Source organism: Camelina sativa, chromosome 6, assembly GCF_030686135.1.
Source record: "Camelina sativa cultivar CO46 ecotype springtype chromosome 6, ASM3068613v1".
Taxonomy (NCBI): domain Eukaryota; kingdom Viridiplantae; phylum Streptophyta; class Magnoliopsida; order Brassicales; family Brassicaceae; genus Camelina; species Camelina sativa.
The window spans coordinates 27,738,419-27,763,075 of record NC_141885.1 but is presented as its reverse complement, the minus strand read 5'-3'; the positions used below and the strand labels follow the sequence as shown (position 1 = coordinate 27,763,075).

The 24,657-nt window shown below is 38.2% G+C and overlaps 6 protein-coding genes and 1 pseudogene across 38 annotated transcripts; 3 read left to right on the top strand and 4 right to left on the bottom strand.

Annotated features, from left to right (window-relative positions):
- Position 1: 1 nt before the first annotated feature.
- Positions 2 to 1,999, top strand: LOC104793568 (ATG8-interacting protein 1). The gene is made up of 3 exons (XM_010519953.3): positions 2 to 354; positions 745 to 1,469; positions 1,587 to 1,999. Exons 2-3 carry the CDS (start codon positions 780 to 782, stop codon positions 1,689 to 1,691), a joined length of 795 nt encoding a protein of 264 aa, XP_010518255.1. The 5' UTR covers positions 2 to 354; positions 745 to 779; the 3' UTR covers positions 1,692 to 1,999.
- Positions 2,000 to 4,355: 2,356 nt separating this feature from the next.
- Positions 4,356 to 6,779, top strand: LOC104793567 (cytochrome P450 86A8 pseudogene; annotated as a pseudogene). Its single transcript, XR_015560070.1, has one exon. The product of XR_015560070.1 is annotated as a cytochrome P450 86A8 pseudogene (transcript).
- Positions 6,780 to 7,186: 407 nt separating this feature from the next.
- On the bottom strand, positions 7,187 to 8,979 carry LOC104793565 (aquaporin PIP1-2). The gene is made up of 4 exons (XM_010519950.3): positions 8,247 to 8,979; positions 7,803 to 8,098; positions 7,578 to 7,718; positions 7,187 to 7,480 (listed from the first exon to the last, which is right to left on the bottom strand). Exons 1-4 carry the CDS (start codon positions 8,572 to 8,574, stop codon positions 7,385 to 7,387), a joined length of 861 nt encoding a protein of 286 aa, XP_010518252.1. The 5' UTR covers positions 8,575 to 8,979; the 3' UTR covers positions 7,187 to 7,384.
- Positions 8,980 to 11,525: 2,546 nt separating this feature from the next.
- Positions 11,526 to 15,069, top strand: LOC104793563 (SKP1-like protein 20). Of its 23 annotated transcripts, none has more exons than XM_087455222.1 (11): positions 11,730 to 11,934; positions 12,256 to 12,467; positions 12,802 to 12,897; positions 12,996 to 13,026; positions 13,102 to 13,293; positions 13,383 to 13,490; positions 13,635 to 13,704; positions 14,012 to 14,091; positions 14,166 to 14,338; positions 14,502 to 14,617; positions 14,715 to 15,069. In XM_087455222.1, the coding sequence occupies exons 4-11, from the start codon at positions 13,006 to 13,008 to the stop codon at positions 14,738 to 14,740; spliced, it is 786 nt and encodes a 261-aa protein (XP_087311348.1). In that variant the 5' UTR covers positions 11,730 to 11,934; positions 12,256 to 12,467; positions 12,802 to 12,897; positions 12,996 to 13,005; the 3' UTR covers positions 14,741 to 15,069. The 23 variants fall into 23 exon arrangements, 12 of the variants coding, with proteins under 12 accessions (XP_010518245.2, XP_087311345.1, XP_010518244.2 ...); XM_087455223.1 differs by having other exon boundaries at positions 11,764 to 11,934; positions 12,256 to 12,493; XR_015560080.1 differs by having other exon boundaries at positions 11,767 to 11,934; positions 13,977 to 14,091; positions 14,765 to 15,069.
- Positions 15,070 to 15,144: 75 nt separating this feature from the next.
- LOC104793564 (U-box domain-containing protein 33-like) lies at positions 15,145 to 16,856 on the bottom strand. Its single transcript, XM_010519946.3, has 6 exons — positions 16,529 to 16,856; positions 16,311 to 16,432; positions 16,111 to 16,232; positions 15,897 to 16,001; positions 15,573 to 15,813; positions 15,145 to 15,470 (listed from the first exon to the last, which is right to left on the bottom strand). The coding sequence occupies exons 1-6, from the start codon at positions 16,692 to 16,694 to the stop codon at positions 15,375 to 15,377; spliced, it is 852 nt and encodes a 283-aa protein (XP_010518248.1). The 5' UTR covers positions 16,695 to 16,856; the 3' UTR covers positions 15,145 to 15,374.
- A 133-nt stretch (positions 16,857 to 16,989) lies between these two features.
- On the bottom strand, positions 16,990 to 19,553 carry LOC104793562 (U-box domain-containing protein 37). 6 transcript variants are annotated; one of them, XM_087455213.1, is made up of 7 exons: positions 19,489 to 19,553; positions 18,763 to 19,131; positions 18,547 to 18,668; positions 18,324 to 18,428; positions 17,925 to 18,156; positions 17,489 to 17,821; positions 16,990 to 17,401 (listed from the first exon to the last, which is right to left on the bottom strand). In XM_087455213.1, exons 2-7 carry the CDS (start codon positions 18,985 to 18,987, stop codon positions 17,204 to 17,206), a joined length of 1,215 nt encoding a protein of 404 aa, XP_087311339.1. In that variant the 5' UTR covers positions 18,988 to 19,131; positions 19,489 to 19,553; the 3' UTR covers positions 16,990 to 17,203. The 6 variants fall into 6 exon arrangements, with proteins under 6 accessions (XP_087311339.1, XP_087311341.1, XP_010518239.2 ...); XM_087455215.1 differs by having other exon boundaries at positions 18,547 to 18,658; XM_010519937.3 differs by lacking the exon at positions 19,489 to 19,553 and having other exon boundaries at positions 18,763 to 19,334.
- Positions 19,295 to 24,325, bottom strand: LOC104793561 (U-box domain-containing protein 33). Of its 5 annotated transcripts, none has more exons than XR_015560069.1 (11): positions 24,224 to 24,321; positions 23,442 to 23,783; positions 23,195 to 23,316; positions 22,938 to 23,059; positions 22,699 to 22,803; positions 22,236 to 22,533; positions 22,007 to 22,141; positions 21,273 to 21,797; positions 20,446 to 21,192; positions 20,008 to 20,287; positions 19,295 to 19,553 (listed from the first exon to the last, which is right to left on the bottom strand). XR_015560069.1 is itself a non-coding variant. In XM_010519936.3 (10 exons), exons 2-10 carry the CDS (start codon positions 23,704 to 23,706, stop codon positions 20,102 to 20,104), a joined length of 2,505 nt encoding a protein of 834 aa, XP_010518238.2. In that variant the 5' UTR covers positions 23,707 to 23,783; positions 24,224 to 24,325; the 3' UTR covers positions 19,774 to 20,101. The 5 variants fall into 5 exon arrangements, 2 of the variants coding, with proteins under 2 accessions (XP_010518238.2, XP_010518237.2); XR_015560068.1 differs by having other exon boundaries at positions 19,295 to 19,556; positions 23,916 to 24,266; XR_015560067.1 differs by having other exon boundaries at positions 23,916 to 24,266.
- Positions 24,326 to 24,657: the final 332 nt, after the last annotated feature.

The following is a 24,657-nucleotide window of genomic DNA, read 5'->3' as shown; positions in this document are numbered from 1 at the left end:
ATGTTTTGTTTTACTCACACTCCCCAGAGCCAATCACAATAAGCCACGTGTTTATGACGTTTTTATAAAAATCGCATATTTTTTCGCGTTGCGTTGCGTTTGCGTCAATCCACACGCATATATATATATATGTAAAGAGACCTGTTATTATCGGTGACGTACCCAATCGATTACCTCCTGCAGCCGGTCGCACCGTCAATTCAGCCGACCTAAGAACCGGTATCGCCGGTATCAAAATAATTGCTGATCTCTTCCCAGAGATTCTCAAGTCTCTCTTCTGGGAAGATAGAGAAATCTCATCATCAATCTCTCTCCCGGATCCCCTTCCTTCCTATTCGTATCGTCTCTTCATAGGTATATTTCCTGATTAACCATTATTGCTTTCTCCTTTCTCAATTGTTGTTTGATTTTGTCCACTTAGGTTTTAGTAATACCTCGATTCGAGTTCTGTGATAAGCTAGTTGTGTAAAGAGATGATTTTGTATCTTATAGATTGATTGACGAAAGTAGTCAAGGAATTGAATTGGTTTGGTGTCTGGTTCTGATTCTGATGTTTTCTTACATCGATTGGTTCCCAAATTCAAATCCTTGTTGAAGATACTCTGAATTCTATTAGAAACCAGAATTGCTCGTGTATTTAGGTTGTCTGCATTACTGATTTTGCAATTGAAGATGTGTTAGAGAATCTATGTTTGTTTTGTGGCTATTAACCGAAAAAAGGGTTTTTTTTTTTTTTTTTTTCAGTTTTATTGGGTCATTGGAGATTCTTTTGGTTGAGGATGGCTAACAAAGAGGATCATGAGGAGCATCCTCCTCGTGGCAATGAATGGGAAGTCGTCTCCCTTACTTCATCAGCTTACGCTGCTTTTCCTGGTCCGTTTAACGTTGGGTCAAGAGATGTTCGCAAGTACGATGCTTACTATGGAGCAGAGACTTCACGTGATCTGTACATGTCTGAACACTTCGTATTCCCACCTAGCGAGCATGAGAATTTACCTATTGATGAACATTTATTCGAGGAGGAGCAAGGAAAGGATGGCCAAGACTTGTTGCTGCGAGGTCAGGGATTGTCTGATCAGTTTCATTATGAAGCTGGAGACAACCAACAGAGTATCTATGGTGAATCTGCTCTTGGCTCGTCTAGACACATGGAGTCAGTCGGAAGTGAATCAGCCATGTACGAACACGGGTTACTTGATGCCGAGGCGAATGATTATGCAGAAGGAAACTTAGATCTCCATTCTGATGCCGAAAAGGATGATGCCAAAAGATCAGCAGACAAACTTCCTTGTGAAGCTTGGTGGAGAAGGAGAGCTATATCTATCTATTCAGGCACAAGAGAAGCAAATGCGATATGGTCCTTATTCTTTGCCGCTGCGGTCACAGGACTCGTAGTTCTTGGTCAACGCTGGCAACAAGAGAGGTGGCAGGTTTTGCAACTCAAGTGGCAATCAAGCATCAGTAGTGAGGTAGTTAATCATCTATAAACGAAAAAACTTCTGTCAGAATCATAATGTTTTACTAGTGGTAACCAACAAAAGGCCATTCATTGACAATTAACGCTTGAATATTTTGTTCCCACACAGAAGCTGAGCAGCCTACTCGAACCTCTCTCTCGCTTGAAAGATATGATCGTGAGAAGTAACCCACAAGCTTCTCTCGTAAGGAGTGGCCCGTCCAGTGAGATCTAAAGTATGATAAACTGAAAGAGACAAAAAGGCCAATTTACCATTTGTATCTCACAAGAGCTTCATAGGTAACTACAAGACTTGGTATTGAGTTCCCATATGTGTGCCTGATTGTCAAAAGCATTTTGCTTTCTAAAGAGCCTATGTTGCTTCATTATCTTGTATCATTAGAATGGAGATCCAAATGCCTTTTTACAATACAAAGCTTTCTCTTTAGGTGTCAAGCGCTTGTGATAGTGTGGAAACTGGAAATATATACACACTTTTATGATTTTTTTGTTTTTGTTTTGGTAATTGTCTATTTCTATTCACTTCCATAGTTCCATTATATGATGACTATAATAGGGGAAATATTTATTGCACAGACGTTCTGATTTGCAGCAGAACTGACGGAATCGTACACAAGTAAAGAAATATAAATTGCCATTTCATAAAAATGGTAAAAATGCTGAAATCACAGACAAAAAAAACCATGTTACGCGGATACAAAACCAGGCTTTATCATGCGTTAGCGTCACACAGTAGTCCAAAATAAAAATCCGTCGTTCGTATAGTTTCGGTAATAAACGAATCAACCAATAATGAAAGATAATTAAGTAAGCATGTGATGATGTGTGTATGAACTGTTTAGCCTCCAGAGATCAGAGTGGTTGAGTGTTGTCTGGATTACTAGTATTAATTACCATGTGGATAAAGTGACGGGGTAACTAACTATCATAATGATTCATTCATTATTTTAGCTACTTTTCAATATGGTTTTTTAGTATTTTTTATAGAAAAATCCTGTATATGGTCTTAAATGCAAAATGAGACAAGTTAAGTGACCAATTTGTTTCACCTAAATGACCAGTTTCATGTGGGACAACCCACGAAATCTAATGATTTCTATTGTGTTATTACTTTACTTGATAGGTTAAGTTTGTTTCTAAGACTCTGGTAACCATAAAAAGTTAAAAACTCATTACCATTAATGTGCCATTTCGAAAATATTTTCTAGTCATATTAAGTCATCATAGCATTTATTCCAAAACACACAAAAAAAAAAAATTATAACTATCAACTATCAAGAATTCCTTCATGTAAAAAAGAAATCAAATAGTGCATGGGAGTACTTGATATTAATACCTAACCTAATCTAACTATTTTATTGTTTATTACTTATGTAACTTCCCCGTACGTAACTGTCAGATTCATATCTTAAATCTGATAATTAATTGTAAGCAAAAATATTATTATTTATGCGGTCTATAAAAGTATGTTTTCTTTGCCGTTGATGGGAAGGTAACCTAATTAGATAACTTATATTCTCTGTCGATTTGTCCTTTCTCTAAAGTTTCAACTTAAATGTTGCATAGTTAACCACAAAATTACACGAACATATGTTAAAAACTCATATTTTGCAAAAACAAACGAGTCGTAGACAAAAAAAACTTAGCAAAAGAAAAAAAAAAAATCAACTGAAAACCAACTGTCACTCAAGTTCATTAAAAGCTCACCTTGTTTCATACAGCTGTAATGGAAAATAATTATGGATTCAGTCTACACATTTTCGACGTATTGAAGTTCGAACCGCATATTCTGCAGTTCTTGGTTAAAAAAATTCGGAAGTTGACTTTCGTGGGTCAATGCATTCATTCATGCTTTTGATGGAAAAAAGTCAAAAACAATTTTTTATCTTCCTTCACAAATTACAGTTATCCTCAGAAGGGATATATATGTCTAGTTTTAACTAATTCTCTGATAGTTTCTTTAATGTAGTTAGTTTTCCAATCCTCGAGTCGTCAAAATGTAGAATTAAAACTGTGTGTTGATCGCAGCCCATATACACATCACGGGTTTTCTCGTATACAGTTTTTGTATTGGCTCTTACATTAATTAATTTATCAGTGATCATGCATTAAGAAGGGGACACATTATTATATAATTGTGAGCTTTGAATGCTTTATAAGCTTTTTGAAATTATATTGACAGAAGTCACCAAACCCATAAGCAACCTATATAAGTTGTGTAGTTGAGCAAAACTATCATTGGTGAGTTTGTTCACCCATACCCTAACAATATCAAATCTAAGCCCTAATTAATTACTCCTACCTACACTCTATACCACAAAATAGGGTTCTATAATTATATACACGCACGTACACTTGTCAAAGCGTATCATAATTTTTGAAAAAATTATTAAAAATCAACGAAATAACGTGATATAGTAATACTAGTTATTATGGTAGTTAAATAAAACAGTTTAACTTGAACGTGAAAAGTTGAAATGACATTGAGTTTTCATTTTTTTAATATTGATAGAAATATAAAATAACCGAACATAAATAACTTTTTGAGATAAAAGACAAGAGACCCGCAGAATAGCGAAATCACACTGTCATTTTGCCGTTAAACAGTAGCCTATGACTAATAAGTAAATAATCGTCTATAAGCCATCATCTCCCTTGAACCGACATACAAAACCCTAATTAAGATATTCAAAACATATAGTATGCAATTAATAGCCACGAGAATAAGATAAAACGATGAGGCAACATCCCATGCTTACTTTGTGACTTCTTTTACACGAATTTCTAATACATAATATTTTAAAATTTGATCTCTCTTTTTTGTGGGTTTTGAAATCAATTGTATAAATGGTTCATGCTCGGACATTGAAAAACTGTGGGTCATTTAGTCATAGATCTCTCTCTGTCTTCCTCTTCTCCTTAGGCTCCTCAACTAAACGTTTTTAATGCTCTTGAAGATTTACCGTTCAAACACTTATTTTTCTTCTTCTCTATATATTGAGATTAATATATAAAGTCTCCAACCACCTAGCTACCAGCCTAGAGCAGGAACATTAATGGTAGTGCATACCATCTCATGCTTCACATACCCTAAAGCTCTTCACTCCTCTAGTTTATGAGAGATCTAGAGAGATAAAATCATATAGAGAAATAGAGATCTACAGAGAAAAATCCATTGTAGGGAAAGAAAAAAAACACAGTCTGTCTTTCATAATTGCTCTTTCTATAAATCTTCTCTCTTGTGTTCTTTCATTCATCTCTTATATAACCATTCTCTCTATCTCTCTCTCTCTCTTCAAACTTCATCACTCTTTTGGGAAATTTTCTTATCTTTTTCACCACCTGGGCCGTCTCTATTTCCATCAACTTCTCAACTTTTGTGCCATAACGTTTTTTCTCTGAGGGAAAAGGAATCACAAAACATTTTCCCGGAAAATCATGGATATATCCACTGCTCTAATGATTCTTACAGCCATCACGGCGTATTTGTTATGGCTCACATTCATATCTCGTTGTCTTAAAGGTCCACGTGTTTGGCCTATATTGGGTAGTCTCCCTGGTCTCATAGAGAACTGTGAGCGAATGCACGACTGGATCTCCGACAACCTCCGTGCTTGCTCCGGTACGTATCAGACATGCATCTGCGCCATTCCGTTTCTAGCCAAGAAACAAGGTCTCGTGACGGTCACTTGCGATCCAAGAAACCTCGAGCATATTCTCAAGAACCGGTTTGATAACTACCCTAAAGGACCAACGTGGCAAGCCGTTTTCCATGATCTTCTCGGTCAAGGAATCTTCAACTCCGACGGTGACACGTGGCTTTTCCAACGTAAGACCGCCGCCTTGGAGTTCACCACGAGGACTCTCCGTCAAGCCATGGCTCGTTGGGTTAACCGAGCGATCAAGCTTCGGTTTTTACCTATTCTCGAAACGTCTCGGCTTGGCTCTGAGCCGATTGATCTTCAAGATTTGCTTCTTCGGCTTACGTTTGATAACATATGCGGCTTGACTTTCGGAAAAGATCCGAGGACTTGCGCACCGGGTCTTCCGGTGAACACATTCGCGGTGGCTTTCGATCGAGCCACGGAGGCTTCACTACAAAGGTTTATATTGCCGGAGATTTTATGGAAGTTCAAGAGATGGCTCCGTCTCGGCTTAGAAGTCAGCTTGACCCGAAGCTTGGTCCAGGTAGATAATTATTTGTCTGAGATTATTACGACACGTAAGCAAGATTTGATGAGTCAGCACAGTGACGGGAACCAACACGACGACCTCTTGTCGCGTTTCATCAAAAAGAAGGAATCTTACTCCGACGAGATCCTCCAGCGCGTGGCGCTCAACTTCATCCTAGCTGGACGTGACACGTCATCAGTCGCGCTGAGCTGGTTTTTTTGGTTGATTACGCAGCACCCGACCATAGAGTACAAAATCCTCCGCGAGATCTGCGCCGTTCTGATCGAGACACGTGTCGATGACGTGGCATTATGGACGGACGAGCCGTTGTCGTGTGAGGAGCTTGATCGATTGGTTTATCTAAAAGCGGCGTTATCGGAGACGCTGAGGCTTTACCCTTCGGTGCCGGAGGATTCAAAACGCGCCGTGAAGGACGATGTGTTGCCGGACGGGACATTCGTGCCGGCGGGTTCTTCGGTTACGTATTCGATCTACTCGGCGGGGAGGATGAAATCGACTTGGGGAGAAGATTGTATGGAATTCAAACCGGAGAGGTGGATCTCGCAATCGGACGGTGGGAGATTTATCAATCACGATCCGTTTAAATTCGTGGCGTTCAATGCTGGCCCTAGGATCTGTCTGGGTAAGGATCTGGCTTATCTGCAAATGAAATCAATAGCGGCGGCGGTTTTGCTCCGCCACCGTCTGACGGTGGTAGCGGGGCATAAGGTGGAACAGAAGATGTCGTTAACTCTTTTCATGAAGTACGGTCTTTTGGTTAACGTCCACGAACGGGATTTAACGGGGATCGCGGCGGAGCTACGGGAGAAGAAGACAGCTAACGTCGACGGGGTCGGTAACGGCGTTTCAAGTTAGGTAGATTAGGTGAAGCAATCGCATCTATCATTTACTGTCTGAATAGAGAGTGTGGCACTCGCCTTTTTGGCGCGTGTCGTTGATTGATTGATTTGGCTGCATAGTTCTATAGAGGTAATTTTGCAAAGTGCGTTTGTTCTGTTCGTTTATTATTATTACTCTCTTTTTTTCGTAATTCAGACAGTAACATTTGATTTCATTATTTTGTAAGCAAACTCTCAATCTGATTTAATAAGATCTTATTTTAATACAACTTTATCAACTATGGTTTTACTTGTATTGGATGTCAAATCGTTTGGAGATCTGATCGCGATTTGGGCAGATTTTATTTTCCTCAGTTCCAACTCTTATTGGTAATCCGTAGAAAAATCGTGTAACTCTCTGATGTTTCACAATCCAAGTTTTATATATATATATATAAAATGAATTTTGAATTTTCATTAAGTTCTCTACGATTTGTTGATTCGTAGTTTTTCTAATCGATAGGGGTCATATTCTTGAAGTTGAGCTAATTTTGTCGATATCATTTGGCATGATTCTATTTGTAATGGCACTTTTCTTTTTGTAGCAGAGTGTAACGTAATGCATTAAATATGTTTGGTCCACTTGGATTCAAGATAATCATATGTCTCTACTAGACAAATGGCCCGAAGGTGCCAATTATAGAAATCCTTTGATAAGTGGAGAAGAAAGATTACAGATGTTTCTGGGGAATTTCTTTGTTTTACATAAGAGTCTCCATTAGGCAAAGGAAGATGAACAACACATACAAACACACTTTACACACAGGTAGTAGATTCACAAAAGAAAAAGCAAACTAAAGATGAAAAGCCAGATTATAAATATAACACAATCAGCTTAGCTTCTGGACTTGAATGGGATGGCTCTGATGACTATAACGTGGTACAGAGCAGCGAGTGCAGCACCAATGAATGGTCCAACCCAAAAGACCCACTGAAAGAAGAAGAAATTACAAATAGATCAATCAGTAAACCATTTAATCAAAGTCTATAGACTGTAAGTTTGGTGAGAGAAGTGAAAAACTACTCACGTGGTCGTCCCAAGCGTTGTCCTTGTTGAAGATGATAGCAGCTCCAAGACTTCTTGCTGGGTTGATTCCAGTTCCGGTGATGGGGATGGTTGCTAAGTGGACCAAGAACACAGCGAATCCGATGGGGAGCGGTGCAAGAATCTGTCAAAAATTTCCAAAACCAATTAGATCCGATGTTACAAAACCAAAACCCATCCTTTTATTGATTGAGTTGTAAAAACATACGGGAACGTGAGAGTCACGAGCGTTTCTCTTGGCATCAGTAGCAGAGAAGACGGTGTAAACAAGGACAAAGGTACCAATAATCTCAGCACCAAGACCACTTCCTTTGGTGTAGCCAGGAGCAATGGTGTTGGCTCCACCTCCCAAAGCCTGGTATTGCTTTGGCTGGAAACCCTTAACCACACCAGCTCCACAGATAGCTCCTAAGCACTGCATCACTATGTAGTACACAGCTCGTGTAAGCGAAAGCTTCCTGGCTAAGAACAAACCGAACGTAACCGCTGGGTTGATGTGTCCACCTGAGAAATTGAATATAACATACACAAATCAGATCGAATCTTCTAAATGAGATCTACTTATATGTTTGTAAACCCTAATTTGTTCCTGGGTGAAGCCTAAACTTGCTCTAATTAAGTGAAATCGGAGAGTGAAATCGAGAAGACTTACCGGAGATACCGGCGGTGCAGTAGACGAGAGCGAAGATCATACCACCGAAAGCCCAAGCGATACCTTGGATACCGACGGAAGCACACATGCTAGGTGACCTCTTCACACCCATAACAGTCAAAACAGTGATGTAAAGGAACAAAAACGTAGCAATGAACTCAGCGATTCCAGCTCTCCAGAAAGACCACGAAGCTAGCTCGCCTGGCTCGAACAAAGGCGCAGGTGGTGGCTCCTTGTAGTCCTTGTCACTCTGAGCCGATGTTCCGATGGGTTGCCTCTCCGGAAACTTGTTAGCTCCGACTCTAACATCTTCTTCTTTGCCTTCCATCTCTCTCTTTCTCTCTTTGGAGCTCTTTTTAGGTTTTTGGGGTTTCTCTGTGACTAATGTTGCAGAGAAGCTTGAGGGAGTGGTGCTTTTTATAGTGACGAAACCTCTCAATGTTGGAAGATAATGCAAACAAATGGAAAATTAACTTAAATAAAAACACGACGATGATTATTATTTAATTAGTTTATTTTAATTACATTAATTAACGTTATCATGTAGTATGCTGCTAGCCTGCTGCTACTGATAATGCTTGTTATTGATTAATGATAATTAAAGTGTGTGGCCAGAGTTTCAAAATCCGCTTTGCAGCTATTTTTATGTACTCTAATCAAATGTCGTATTCTACTCTTATATGATACTGTATACTCTTATGTGGAATTTTATCCATGTATCTTTCATGAATGTTCCTTTTTAATGTTTGAATTTTAATTTGCCAGAAAAGAAAAGAAGAAAAAAAAAACTATTATAAAAAGGAGTTGAATATGTGGTCGAGGTGAACCGGCGGTTTATTTGGACCGTTGTCAGGATAAGCACATGGACTCACCCGTACCTAAAAGACATAGCGACACCTCATTCAACAAATAATCTACTAATATTTTCTTTCTAACATTACTAATTTTGGTTTAGTGATCATTTTAATTCTCCAACAGTTACTTTACTTTATAGCAAAATTTTCTTACTTTTAATTCTCCAACAATTTTAGTTATGATAATGAGTGATCCTCATAATAAGCAGTAAAAAAAAAAAGACATGATATCCTTTTATCAATAAAAAAGAAATGAGATTCTTTTTATGTTATGTTATTATCTTCACCATTATCCATGAGGCTATAAATTAGTATACTACTAATGAAAGAGCTAATTAATAAGCTATACATCAATCAGACAATTAATCATGACATCGGAATTTTGTTTGTCTATAATGCAACTTTATTGTACCAACTACACCCAAGTCTAGATCAATAAATTGCCAATCTGAAAGAAGAAAAAACGCCACGCCATTACACATATATAGGAAGTAGTTTTAACATGAATATATATATATATATATATATAATATGCATGATATGAAATTATGAATGGTGGATTTTTTAACGAGATTAAAAGAAGAATATTGGGTAGTGTAATATTCGGCTGCAATCCACTATTTGCCAAAAAGGAAAGACAACGTTTAAGCCAAAAAGAAAAAAAAAAAAAGGACCAAACAATTATGGTTGCTTCGTTGGTTTGTTGTCTTTTTGGGTGTGACACTATGTCCTACCCACGTGCTGTTCTTCTTCTAGTCTCATTACCAAATTGCCAAATTTCGTTATTTACTCTCCCTTGCCTTTTTCATATTACCTTCCAAGCTTACACATCATGAACTGTAGTATATGATAACATATGACCATGTACCAAATTTCCTTCTGGAACCCATGTAATTTTAACGGTGTATATTGCAGAGTTTTGTTTTCGCATTTTTTGGTATCGCGAACCATCATTGACATTCTCAAATAACGCCATAATTTTGTTTTGCATGAGTATGATGAGTTTTGATTAGTAAGCCTGTCGAGTCGATATCAGAACAGTCCTCTGGATTCTGCAAAAAAAAAAAAAAAAAAAAAAAAAAAAAATCGATTCACACAATGACACAAGTCTTATAAGTTTATACTTTACATAACACATATACAACCATTCTACACCATTTTGCCATGTGTGCAAAAGACGAAAAAAATATAATCATCTTACCAATCCCATTCAACATATGTATCAAAACTCAACTATTGGTATTTCATTGTAGTACTACTACTAAGGTCATGTCCAATGAGTAGAAACATATTAAATTGCTCAAACATAATATTTTATTGTTTTTAATTATTTATTTAAAAAAAATGAAAAATAAAAAATTAAACCAATAATAGCTCAACAGATATCAGATACATGGTTAGCAACGTTTCTGAAGTTGTTCCATTGAATAACGTTCTGACTCTCTCTCCTTCTTTTAAATATTTTGTTATTTTGTTTTTGCTGAGCAACCCTTCCAACATCTCCCACTAGATTTGCTCTTCTATGCTACCAATCAACATCAGGATTGAACTTTTGCAAATTCTTTATTATAAATTCTTGGTTTTTAAGCCATGGAAGAAAAATAGAAAAGAAAAGGAGGGAAGGTCGTAATTTGTTTGTATGGACTTCTGGTATGCGAGAATAAAATATTATACGATTACAAGCCGTCCAATCCACGGATAAGAGGACACGTGGCACAAAATTACGTAGACAAAACCGACCAAGCCACCCAAACACTTGTCACCCTCAGCCAAAATCATTTTTATTTAGCTGAGTGCAATAATTGCATGCCCACTCCCAATATTCCCGTTGCGTTACAGTCCCCACCTCCACCTCTCTTGGATTTTTTTTTTTTTTTTTTTTTCAGTTTTCTGACAAAAGAGTCTTCTTAACAACCACAAGTACAATACCAAATCTTAAACTCCAACAACTACAACACAAAAACAATACTTACAAAATTTTATCAATAAAAGAAAAATAGTTTTAGCGGTCTAAAAGAACAACATCACGGATGAAAGAAAATATTGGACATCAAATTTTGGATTTGTTTATTAAAATTTACATTTTAGAAACAAAATTCACCCAAACATATACGTTTTCGTTATAAAAGACCATGTTGTTTCCCTTTTATAATAATATATCTGTGAAGGAAATTATTCATTTTCACGTAGGATGTGTGAGCTTGATCTCTGAGAGTTCCTACTTCCTACAATTTAATTTCAAATTCAAACTCAACAACCATAAGTTTTGGAAACCAATTTAAAAAAAATAAATAATAATATGTATATCGAATAGCCTTGGCACATCTATCGTCTGGATAAATAAAGCCCATATTTTTTTTAACTGGGCCTATACTTTAGTCCATAAGCGACTCCTGCATTTTAAGAAAGTCTCCTACTCCTAATTGTAAATTTAAAAATTGGTCCAACGGCGAATGAACCTAAAACCACAACAACAAGCATCAGTGCATCACCGACTCGAACCACTCGCGCTACTAACCAACCCTAGTTTCCTTTTTTTCACGTAACGTTCTTGCCGTATTCTTTTTTACTACCACAAGCCATCAATTAGCCAACGTGATAATGACACCTGGACTTGATCAGTCCTCTCATTTTCTTATTTTCCTCCTCCGTGTCTCATCATCATCATCATCATCATCTGAATGTCTTTAAATAAATAAAGTTGAAAATCCGGTTTCTCTCTCTTATCCGCTCCACATCGCTTGGCCGCCGCCGTCCGCCGTCGCTGTCCACCACCAGGTTTTCAAAATCCCTTCGTCGCAAGTCGACCTCCATTACCCAATTTATGTTATAAGGTAAAAGACGCGTTTATTCGCATATAATATGACTTCCCCCATTGGTTAAAAGAGCTTATTGGGTGATTCATTGCGTGCTTCTATGTATCTTCTATGTGTTTGCTTTACTTGTTTTTTTTTTATTATGTGTTTTTGGATCATTCCAATATTTAGTATCTCCAAAACGTATACGGCTTTTTTTGCTCTGTTTTTGTTTTGCTGCTTCATTGGATCAATTTTTAGATACTTCCTGTTTCGTTTTTTCCTGATTTGCGGTTTTTTATTTGTGCTTTAGATTGAATTGGATGTTAGAGGTTCAAATTTGTCTTGTTTGTTCGTCAGATACCGGTAAAGAGATGCTTTTTAGAAGTAAAGGGTGATGCTTTTTATCTTTTTGGCCAAAAAGAGATTTGAGAGTGTGCATATTGGAGCTGAAAGGTAGAACGGAGGTTTTGTATAGTAGGGTGTGACTGTGACCTACTTATTAGAGCTGAAGGTGTAGTAATAATTATAACAGAAGCCTGGTTCATCAGATCTTTCATCAATGTCAGAAGGTAATTTGGCCGTCATGAAACCAGAGGTGAAAAATTTCATTCCTTTCCTTTTACTAGTCAGCTTACTTCACCTCTGATGGAAAAGGACCAATAATTTCATATTCCTAAACTAGTAGTACTGTTTAAGGTTGTGATGGTTAGAGGGTTGTTAGATCTCATGACATTCTCAGTATTAAACCAAGGCACCTTTTGATACATGGATTTTTACAGTTCAGTGTTTGATTCATGATTAACTTTATTCTCATCATCTGAATAAAGTTAGTTGGTGATTTCTCTATACGTGTATTGAATTTATATGAATGACTAAATTTCTTTCATGGTGTCATGGATTCAGACGATGAAGTCCTACATATGGCTTCAAACTGCTGATGGCTCAATCCAGCAAGTAGAACAAGAGGTTGCAATGTTCTGTCCCATGATATGTCAAAAGGTAATACAGAAGGGTGTTGGATCTTCTAAGAATCATGCAATATCGCTTCCACAGCGAGTTAAGCCAGCTATGTTCAGCTTAGTTCTTGATTATTGCAGATTTCATCAGATGCCTGGACGTTCAAACAAGGTTTCTATTCTATATTTTGATTAAATTTCATACCCTGTCGGGCCTTTTTCAAGACATCTACTTTCCACTCTTTAGGAACGGAAAACTTATGATGAAAGATTCATCCGAATGGACACAAAGAGGCTCTGTGAGTTAACATCAGCCGCTGACAGTTTGCAGCTGAAGCCTTTGGTTGATCTTACTAGTCGTGCACTTGCACGAATCATTGAAGGCAAAACCCCTGAGGAGATACGAGAAATATTTCATTTGCCTGATGACTTTACTGAGGTATGCGCTTCTCAAAAGCATCTCTTCTTAAGATGTGTCTTCTCCATCTGCTTCTTTTTTTTTTTACTGTTCTTTGATAATTTATCCAGGAAGAGAAATTAGAGCCCCTGAAGAACACGATGGATGATCCACGGATTCGACGACTGAATCGATTGTCAAAGAAGAGAAAGGAGCTCAAAGAAAGACAGAGATTGAAGGTCTGTTTAGTAGTTTCTATTTAAATTGTTTAGGATATTGTAAATTTGTAATTTGTAACTTTATGAATGAAAATTGAGGGTAATTTGGTCTGTAAGATTGAACTGTTTCACGAGCTTATGAAGTTGGGGTTTTCCATGTCTTAGAATGTTGAGGTTGAAGAACATGTGGATGAACGTTCTGTGGATGACCTGTTATCATTTATTAACGGCAGAGGTACTTTCCTTTGACCTTACTGGTTTTCGAAATTCACAATATCCTTTCATTTGTTCTGTTTCTTCTTTGGCTGCTCCCTGTTCTCTGTTGATTCAGTGATGTATATTTTTGGTTGTTGACTATATTTTCCTCTTTGAGCTACATATCTGCCATTTTAATATTGTTTTGGTGAATAGTTCATTATTCATATTTGATTGAGATATTTGGTCTGAGAATTTATGTTTGTGTTGCCTCTTAGTTTTCTACTTTCTCTATTCTACTTCCTTTTGAAGGCCTCATTGGAAGTAAGGAAAATTCTGTTTCACAGATCCCAAGGCGGTAAAGAAAAAGAAGAAGAAGAAAAAGAAGGATCAGAAGATTGTTTCTTCATATGACATTCATGAAAAGGTTCAGACTAGTTTCTCTGTGTTTGTTTTCTGGTCGGTATTCACCAAGTCAATGAATGCCTTCCTTGTGCTTAGGGATCACATCATCTTCATTCCAAACAACAATGTGTTGAAGAGGCCGGGTCCAGCATGAGACAGGTACCCAACTTACCTAGTGCAGAAGATGACATTTATACGCCAAAGTCCGGGTCTGAAGATGAAGATGTAGACGATGAAATCGATCCAGCCATGAGGGAAATGCTTGATAGGTAAGACCCTCCTTGTTAAATCAAAACTAGGATATATTTCTTATAATGTCACACATTGTTCTCCAAGTCATGAATAAAGATGAGTATCAGCTCCATCAAAATCTTGTATTTGGGAAATGAAATAGACTTGGTTCTCATGAGTGGTGTATTAATGTTATTACAGAGAGGTAGAAGATTTTGCTCAAAGACTGAACGCCAATTGGGTTCGGTCGCTAGGACAAGAAAGAAGGCCTGTACACTTCTCCATAAATGGCAACGGGACTACAAGACGGCATACAGGTATGGTGGTATCTATTTTGGCGTCATTATCTTATGCTTTTTTCTTTAATTGTAATGTTGAGTTGGACGCTTGCGGTGTAAAATAAATGACAAACAGGTTTTAGACATACTCTAGATGACTGACGGGGTTATGGTTTGAACTTAAAGGTCAATCTCCATGACACAATTGAAGCTGAAAATGAAACAGTTTTGGTTATGTATGTGAGCAAATAGAGAGAGAGAATGGTTCACTAGTCACCACCGGCGGTTGATGCGTGTCCTCATGTAACAGTTTTGATTTTGAATGTTTAACATTCTAGTGATCCGTCCTTTTCTTTGTAAAACCACGTGTAAGTTATTTTAGTTGTTAGAATTCTACGTTAAGTTATTTTGTTTTAGCATCAGAAATTTATCATAGACACACTCTCTTGTATCACACTATTGCGAGTGTAATAAATGGTTTAAGTTCCTTAGACTATGTGATAATTAGACCTAAGAGGATAAAAGAAAATTATAACAACACTCGCCTTGATCAGGATCAATGGCTTGCTGATAACTTAAATTGAGATTTATAGTTAGAAGAAGAAGAAATAATGAAGACAGGTTCCATTTGTTTTAGCATCACAACTCACACGTCACACAAGACGAGAAAAGAAGAAGCCACAAGTAGCTACATCTCACACAAATGATTCTTGTTACATACATTGTATATACAACTATATCAGTTCATTGCAGTTTTTATCTCTCTCTTCTTCCAGGAGACGTTTAAATTGGAGAGTCACTCACGATGCTCATGGTTTTGAATTGTGAGCTTCTGCCATAGTTTGGTGTAGTTGATCAGGAAGTTTATCATGTTTAGTCCCATTCTGCTGCACTGATGAAACAAGCACAGTAGGCAATTCCATCAACCAGATGAAATGAATATAATATAATCTGCAGGGCCTTTATAATTTCTAGTCAGAGTTGCAACACATACCGGGAAAACTTGAGAAGATGAGTCATTCGGTTCCTCTTGAACTTCGTTTATTGAGTCCTCAGATCTTCCGGGGTGTGACAATGTAACAGCAGACTGAAAAGAGGAGGAGGATCCTTTGTCGTATTGTCCATCCAAACTTGCTACCTCTTGAAGCGTATTGGTGTTTATTTGTGGCAACACAAGCCGCTGAAACTCAGACAAGAGCGCAGAGAGAGCTCGAACTTCATCCATTCTAGCTTCCCTATACATTGATCAGGAAACATCAGCAAGCAGCATCCAGCAGTTGTGGATATCTCGGTGAAAACAAAAAGGTCTTCACCAAACCTTGTGTGGATAAGGTTTCCTTTGCAGGTAAACTGTATTTGACAAGTAGCAGGCGCTTGTTCGCAGACGAAGCTTGCTTTCTTGGACTTAAGATCCTCCATTTTCCTGCAAACGATAACAAGACGCGCGCACGGGGTGAATTAGCGAGCAAACAAACAGGAGAGATCCAAAAAGATTGTCATGTCTAATCTCAATGAGCCAATGCAATTATAACATGGAATAGTGTTTATCTGCAGCAGCTCCCATAACAAGCTTCCTGATTTTATGCTGTTGTATCATTTCCAAAATCCCTTTCTCGATTGAGTCCATTTCAAAACACAGTTTCTCTGCCTGTACCTAGAGAAACCAAAACCTCCTTTTAGAAATAATAAGGAAAACAGAGTGACATTAATGTTATCTGTGCACAATACATACCCCTCTCTTCAGGCAAACACTAAGGTACTCTTGCAGAATCTTGTCTGTTTTCACCGTTTCTTTGTCTCTATATGCTCTCACTAACTCCGCATCAGCCGTTGAAGCTTCGAATCTGGTACCCACTTTGCATCAGAAGTGACAAGAGTTTTAATTAAAGTCAATACTTCTTAACCAGAAAAGACTTATTAGAAAGCCAAAAGAGGGTAAACAACACTTACAGACAGGAATCGTTGGAGATGGCTGGTGGATATGAACGATGCAGATTCTGTTTCCCTCGGAGTTTTGTAACGCCCATAGGAGATTTGATGTGTTCTTCCACACATTTTTCCCAACTGCAACGTAGATTTTCTCTTCAAGTATCCGTGAGCTGACTGTTTCCTCCATAGCCTGAGAAGAAGGAACTTTCTCAGGAAGATGGAGAGACAAGAATTTGGAATAGACAAGTCTCTTGCAGAAGCATTTGCTTGTTTACTTGGACAAGAAGACACCCAATGGCTGCACATCTCACCATTCAGGTATCTCTGTTCCTTCGAATATTCCATCAATCTATACATATATATATATATATATGTTATTGAAAGAGACAGATCGATGATTACATTTTTCCAAAAGATTATGAAAAAAAAGTAAGGAAATAACAAATCATGAGGAAACAATGTTAGAAAATGCAATTTAAAAGTGGTATTCAACATGGTATCTTTTCATAGTTTATTTAGTTTATTAGCTGTTTTCAACGTAATATATACATGGTCAGATTGTATTACATAAAAAAAAAACAAAGAATGAAGAAAAGGTCTTTCAAATTACATGGGTTTTATATACATTATCTTACATCAAGTAGACGAGATCGTTGAAGCAAATGCTGAAGAATAAATTATATTTCTTTTTCTCTTTCACTTTCGGGAAGAGGGTGAAGCGTGAAGCCATTCCTGGATTGCAGATCGAAGTGCAAGATTTGGAACTAAGTTTGTATGAAGAAGCTTCTTGTTCGTCATTGGTGAAGTCTCATATCCACTCTCAAGCCATGTTCTTATGGCTTCTGCTTCATATGTAAATCCATCTGCTGCTAGCTGTGGATCCTCCATCACTTCCTGCAACGTTATAGAAGAAGAAGAAAAAAGGTTTCAATTTTTATGATTAGATTCGATACAATCTTCCTTGATTGACTTTAGTTTTACCAGTGAAATGGGACAGATGAAGTACTGAGGAGCTTCACGGTGCTCATCAGATCGAGAGACCTTCTCTTGGGCTCTCTTCAGCTCCTCTACTTTTATAATTGCTTTCTCGCGTCCTTTTATCAGTTCATCTCGTTCTTCCTTGGCTTTTCTCAACACTTTCGTTGCCAAGTTATACTTGTCTTGCAGCTTTTGTACCAACATATAGGACTCGGTTATTCGGTTTTCAGATATATACCTCATCTTTTCGAGTTTTTCTCTCGCTTTCGTCAGCTCCATCTCTGTTTCTTTCCTACGTTTCAACTCCTCCAAATAGGCACTTTCCCATTCTTTAGCCTACATTTGGTCAGAAAACTTCGTAATCATCAGGCAAAAACGACATTCCCCAATGGCAATAGAAATTGCAGGAGCAAGGAAGAGATTGCCAAGAACACGTTACCTTTTCCATTGCTTTATTTTTCTCTTTTTCAGCTTCCTGATGCTTGAAAGCCTCAAAGCTTGCTTCTTTTTTCGATTTCTCAGCTTCAAAGACAGCTAATTGATACACATTTCCATTTCCTCTAGATATCGTGTATTGGCCCGAAGGTAATACAGATCCTCGTGAACGGACTGAATCTTGATCAGAACTTGTAGATGCATACTCAAGAGATGCGTTACCCATGATAGCTTCCCTGCATTATACCATCACCAGATTTATTAGTCTTCTGACATGTGATTGTTCTCACAATCCCAGTTCCTGTTAAAACCACAAGAGTCAGATATAAAACACAAATAGCATTCCAAAAACCGTCTCAAGTAGTGTTTAAGGTAGCACAGATTACAGGGACTCGGGATAGACCTTGTATATACCAGGTATCCTTTGCAAGTAAACCATATACAACAAGTAGCAGGCGCTTCTTGACGAATGTAAATGGCTTTCTTGGATAACAGATCTGTCATCCTCCTGCCAAATTAAGATTAATGATGAATCCGTAAGTGAAGATAACAAGAACGATCCATGAGAAAATGATAATCCAAAATGATAATCCAAAAGTAGTTAGTTATGCCGGTGTGCTTTGTACATTGAATAGTGGCTGTCTGACGCAGCTCCCATGACGAGCTTCTTGACATTGTGCTCTGAGATCAATTGGATGAGTCCCTTCTCTACCGACTCCATTTCAAGGAGTATCTTCTCTGCACGGACCTAGAATATTACAGTCGGCTCTCTTTATCTCTTGTATCATCAAACAAATATATAATACTATCACTTATTAGCAATAGAAGTAACCAAAACATACCTGCATTAGCCTGCATGTTTGAAGGTACTTGTCCATGATCTTTTGTGCCTTTTCCTTGTCTTTTCTGTAGAGCGGCTGGTGAACGTGGACGATACAGAACTCCTTGCCTCCAGTGTTCTGTATCGCCCAAACAAGAGTGGACTTGTTCCCTAATTCCGTCCCCACTGCAACATATATTTTCTCATCCATTAGCAGCTGCTGGGAAACTGGTTTGCTCATCATCATCTCTCTCTCTCTCTCTTGCTTGGTCTGGATTCAGCGTTTAACGCTGCATTGAAGCCTCGTGAAGCCAACACTTTTCCCCTTTGCTTGGATCGAAGCTCCTCTTTCCAACACACTCCATATATATAAGACACTCAAAACATTCCTCTATTTCACTCAAGAGAATAAACAAGAACAAACAAGAATTTTTGTAATACAAGAGAAGAGATGATAGATCTGAACAGAGGAAGCAATCAACAAAACAAAAACATTTTATGCAGTTATAACATGCATACGAAGTCAACCACGGTACCAATGACGAAACGTAGCCTTAACGCAGAAGTTGTATCATGTATTAAAATAATGAAGGCTTTTTGATTTTCAACGACAATATCTATGTACGAAGAGGAATGTCGACATATTGACAGAGATACACAAATTCCACAAGACTTTTAAGAAAATACTGAAGAATAGTCTCAGCAATTTCCAGATTGATGTCTTTCAATTCTGCGTTAGGTTGCTTACCTCAGTGCAACCCTGAGATTCCTTTTTACAGCTATGCCACTAGCCACCAAAACGACCTGACCTCACTGCTAATTAAGTAAGATTAACCATAAGAAGTTTAACAAATAATAATCACAATATTAGGCAATCAAAGGTTAACTTCCTCTAGTAGGAAAACAAGTATTACACGATAGTATTGACTTCATAATTTAAGACTCATCCTAATGAAATGTTTAGCTAAGTGAAGGCATCACTAGTGAGATCAAGTCAGAGGCTAATCTTTGTGCTAATGAAAGCCGAACATAATGGAAGAACAAAAATTGAGGCAGTTCTTCTCACACAAAAGGAATAAACATACAACTTTTTTCATACAGAACATATATATATATACATATATACACATACAAATCTCACCAGCCTCTTCTTTTCATATATGACAAATATGGAGGACTTACACTATGCTTGAGAAAGTAAACAAATATGGAGAGATCGTATTATGTATATGTATAAGGAAGACTGAAAAAAACTAATCTTACTCACTCTCTGTTGCCTCCCGCAGAAAAAGGCAAAAACTTTTTTTTTCATAAGGGACTACTTGCGGGAACAGGGGTTGACGGTTTGAAGGATTTTATTTTCAGCAATGATGTTGAAGCCACTCTTGAATCGCAGAACGAAGAGCATGGTTAGCAATTAGGTTGGTGTGAGAAAGCTTGACATTGGTCATTGGTGAAGTATCATGTTCACTGTCCAGCCACGCTCTTATAGCCTCTGCTTCGTATGTGAAACCGTCTGCAGCCACATGTGGATCCTGCATGACTTCCTGAAAGTTTTGTAAAACCAGAGGACAAACGGGTTTAGTACCATTAAACTGCAACATAATGGTGTGAGACCTCAAACAAGCAAATTTCAATGCCTTTGTGATCGAAGTTTTTCGAGATTTATAATATATTTGGAAATCAATACTTGACTAAACATTACCTGGAAAATGGGGCAAATGAAGTATGGAGGGGCTATGCGGTGCTCGTTACGGCCGAGATGGAAAGATGAAGATCCTCCACTAGAAGCCCTCATAGGTTCAAGTACCCTCCACACTTCAGTTCCAAGATCCGGACGATTCTCGCTGACAGTCTCGCAGCATCTTAATGCCAAGCGAGCAAGCTGCTCCGCCTGAACAAAGGGCCAGTCACCTGCCAAAGGGTCCAAAAGGTCGTTCAATGTTCCATTGCCGAGGGCATACTTCACTTCGTTTGATATCCGTATGGCAGGTCTCCCAGTCAACAAGCGCAATAAGATGATCCCAAACGAGTAAACATCTGACTTGGGAGTTAGCTCTCCACTACTGGAAGCTTCTGGATCCAAATAAGCAACTGTGGTTGTGACATCAGTTCTCATGCTTTTGCTTCCATTAGGATGAAGTAGTGAGCAGGTTCCGAAGTCACTTAACTTGCTAACGAGATTGGAATCGAGAAGGATATTTGCTGGCTTCAAATCACCATGTACTAAGCTATGAGGTTTATTGGAATGAAGAAAGACAAGTGCTGCGCATATCTCAGTGGCAATGCGTACACGATTTTGCCACGATAAGGGTGGAGAGTTGTCCTTGCAATTTATCCTGTCTTCAAGGCTTCCATCCGGAAGATACTCATAGACAAGACTCCACCCCTCTGGACATGCTCCAATTAGCGTAATGATATTTGGATGTCTCATTTTACTTAACACATCAACCTGCAATGCCACAAGAATAAGTCAAAGCTCCTCCACAGCAAATACTAAATAAAGAAGTTAATAATATGTCAAGAAATTACCTCTTGTTGATATTCTACAGGGCCTTGCGAACTGTTAGGATTCAACATTTTTATAGCAACCTGTGTATGACGCAGTATACCAACGTAGATGCTTCCATATCCACCTTCCCCAATCTTCAGGGTCGAGTCAAAGTGATTAGTTGCTTCCTCAATCTCGGAAAATGAGAAATCCGTAAAGTACTGAGGTAAATGTAGAGTTGAGGTTTCTGCGCGACTCCTTAACTCCTCAGCTTCTCTGAGTGCTCTGTCACGTTCTGTCTGCAACTCCTCTCGTTCATCCTTCAACTTTTGCAACAACTTCACCGCTATATCAAGCTTCTGGTTAAGCTTTTCCATTGTACCATCAGACTCTGCTATTTGGCTCTCAAGCATTGCTTTCTGATCCATTGCACTTTGAAGTTCTTCCATGATTACCTCTTGCTCATTTTTTATGGTTACAAATCTCTCTTTTTCTTTTGCTACTGCTATCTCCGTATTTTTCCTTCGCTTCAACTCCTCAGAATAGGCACTTTCTGATTGTTTAGCCTATAGTAAGTAGCAACATTATCAGAATACTATTATATTGTAGCTGTTATTGGTGTAACTAGAAGCACCACCATTAAGTCTAGTAATCTATTCAAATGATACGCTAGCAAACATGAAGGTCCAGTATGATATATATCTCCAGCTAGAAAAGGTCATCATTTTTTAAAAAGGTCACTGCCAGCTAAAATTCTATTTGCGAGGAAACTCACCCTTCTGATTGCATCAAGTGCGTTTTTCTCGGCTTTTTGACGCCTAAGAGTCTCTGCAAAAGCTTCTTGTTTAGAACTGTGAGCCTCTGACGTAGCTTTTCGGATTTTATTGTTAAACGAATCATCCACACCATCCTGCAATGATGGAAAAAATTCCTGGACAGCTGAGTATGCAAGGTATAAAGAATCAAAATGCATTGCTTTTTCCATTAGGAACTACATGACATACCGGAAAATTGGAGGGAGATGAATGGCCAGAATTCTCGTCAACTGTACTCATAACTGTTGCACTGCCATCAGATTCTCTATCCTCCTCATCGGTATTTAAAGACCCATCCGACACCCTCCCGCTGTGTTCAGTTGAACTTCCATTGCTTACAAAATGTTGAACTGAATCGGTGCTCTGAACTCGAGATATATGCTGATGTTCAGACTCCGGTGTAGAGAAAGTTTGAAGTAGATCACTTGCACTTACGGAAGGACGCGGAGATGCATATTCTGATTCAGTGTCATCCATCGTAGCTTCCCTGCAATGATAGCACAATAAAGATTACTAATAAGCAGCCACAGATGCGTTATTTCAAATGCCAATGCAGCTCTCGGGAAGCTTAAAGACTGCTACAGTTATAACTATACATGGCCGTATAAGTCATTTTGAAATCTTAAGATATGAGAAAAAGAATTGGCCAAACCTTGTATGTATCAAGTATCCTTTGCAAGTAAACCATATTTGACAAAGAGTAGGTGCTTCTCGGCGTACGAAGATGGCTTTCCTGGACTTCAGATCTGTCATTCTCCTGTAAGTCAAACAATGGAGCAGGCCAAAATTTAAGACATTTAAGTGAGACAACAGACAGATCTACAAGAGTTGGTTCAATATGCATAATAAGTAGAGAGTCAAAAAAACGGATTCTGAATCCTAAAAGCATACCTCGAATAGTGTCTATCTGCTGCTGCTCCCATGACAAGCTTCCTGATTCCCAGCTCAGAGATCAGTTGCACAATTCCATTCTCGATAGATTCCATTTCAATAAACATCTTTTCTGCCCTGACCTACAATCATAATTGACACTATAATTCTTTAGAAGCAACGAAAACTATCAAGTCATACACTATCTAATAAACTATCATAAGTCACTATGATCCTAGTGCTAGCCAATGAAGTAAAACATAAAAAAGAAGGCATACCCCTCTCTGCTGGCATATACGAAGGTAGTCGTCTAGGATCATATGAACTTTCGCCCTTTCTTTTTCTCTAAAAACCCTAACTTCTTCGTCCTTCACAGAACCAACTGGAAATTTGGCGCCCACTATGATGGATCAACGAGGAAAAAAACAGTAAGAACAGAGATCAACGACTACAAATTAGAAACCAGACTACACAATTAGGCTCTTATGTGACAAAAACAAAAACACACACAAACAAAGTACTTACTAACTGGAATCATCTGGGAGGGCTGATGAACATGGACAAGGCAAATCTTCTTCCCACCAGTGTTTTGCAAAGCCCAGATGAGTGTAGACTTGCTCTTGGCGACGTGTTTATCCACAGCAACGAAGATTTTCTCCTCGATCAGCCGGGAAACCGGTTCGTCCATAATACCGCTACGACTGGACCTTGATCCTGGGCTACCAATTCCGTGAAATCTCATGGATCCAGCTCTTTCACCCATTGCTGGAATTGGAGTCACCAGAGCCATCGCAAAAACCTCTCTCTCTCTCTCTCTCTCTCTCCGATACCAAATCAGACAAACCAAACCACCAGATCGTTTGACTCCTAAAAAATCCACACAACAACGAAACAAAAATTGAGAATCCTAACCGATTACTCCGGAACACACGAATCAACAAGCAGCCGTGAGTAAAAATAGATACAAGTTTTCAAAATCCAAAAGGGGAAAGTTCATACCAGACTGAAATTTTGAAGCAAACCAGACACTCGAAATCGTATTGAAACCCTAAAAGTCTACGGATACGGAAGAACCAGAAGAAGAAGAAGAAGAAGAAGAAGAAGAAAGAGTTTTTATATGATATCAATTTCGAAACGTATTTGACCAAAACGACTCTTGGTCAGAACAACCAAACACACACACACAAGGGGCAAAGACAACTAAGATTTTCTCGGAAAATTTACGAGACGAAGAGAAGGAAAATTAAAATTGAGAAAAAAAAAAGTGTATTACTAATTTATTCGATTTTGCTTTGCTTTTTACATACCAAAACGAAGCTTCTTTGGGGGATTTGTTTGATGCTCAAAATCAAACGTGGCGTGGTCGAGAGAGTCTTAAAAGAAGAAGACAAGAGGTTTTTTATTTATCTGCTGTGGGCACTCACACAGTACTACTTATATACTTGGATGGTCCACCTTAACCGATTAATGACACGTGTACTTCTTTAGTGACATCGATAGCACCGATGAGATTGGTACACCAACAACAACTCGTAGACTAATAATATACTATATTACGCGCTGTCTTCTTTTTTCCGACGTGTTCACCTTTTTTTTTTTTTTTTGTTCCCGCCGGTGATATAAACATATAGGTCATTCATTCCGATCCGGCCCGTTAGATTTTTGTTTCATAACAAAATTCTATTTTCAAGAATCAAGACTCCAAAAGAGTTATCATGCAAGACATAAATATTAAAGAGTT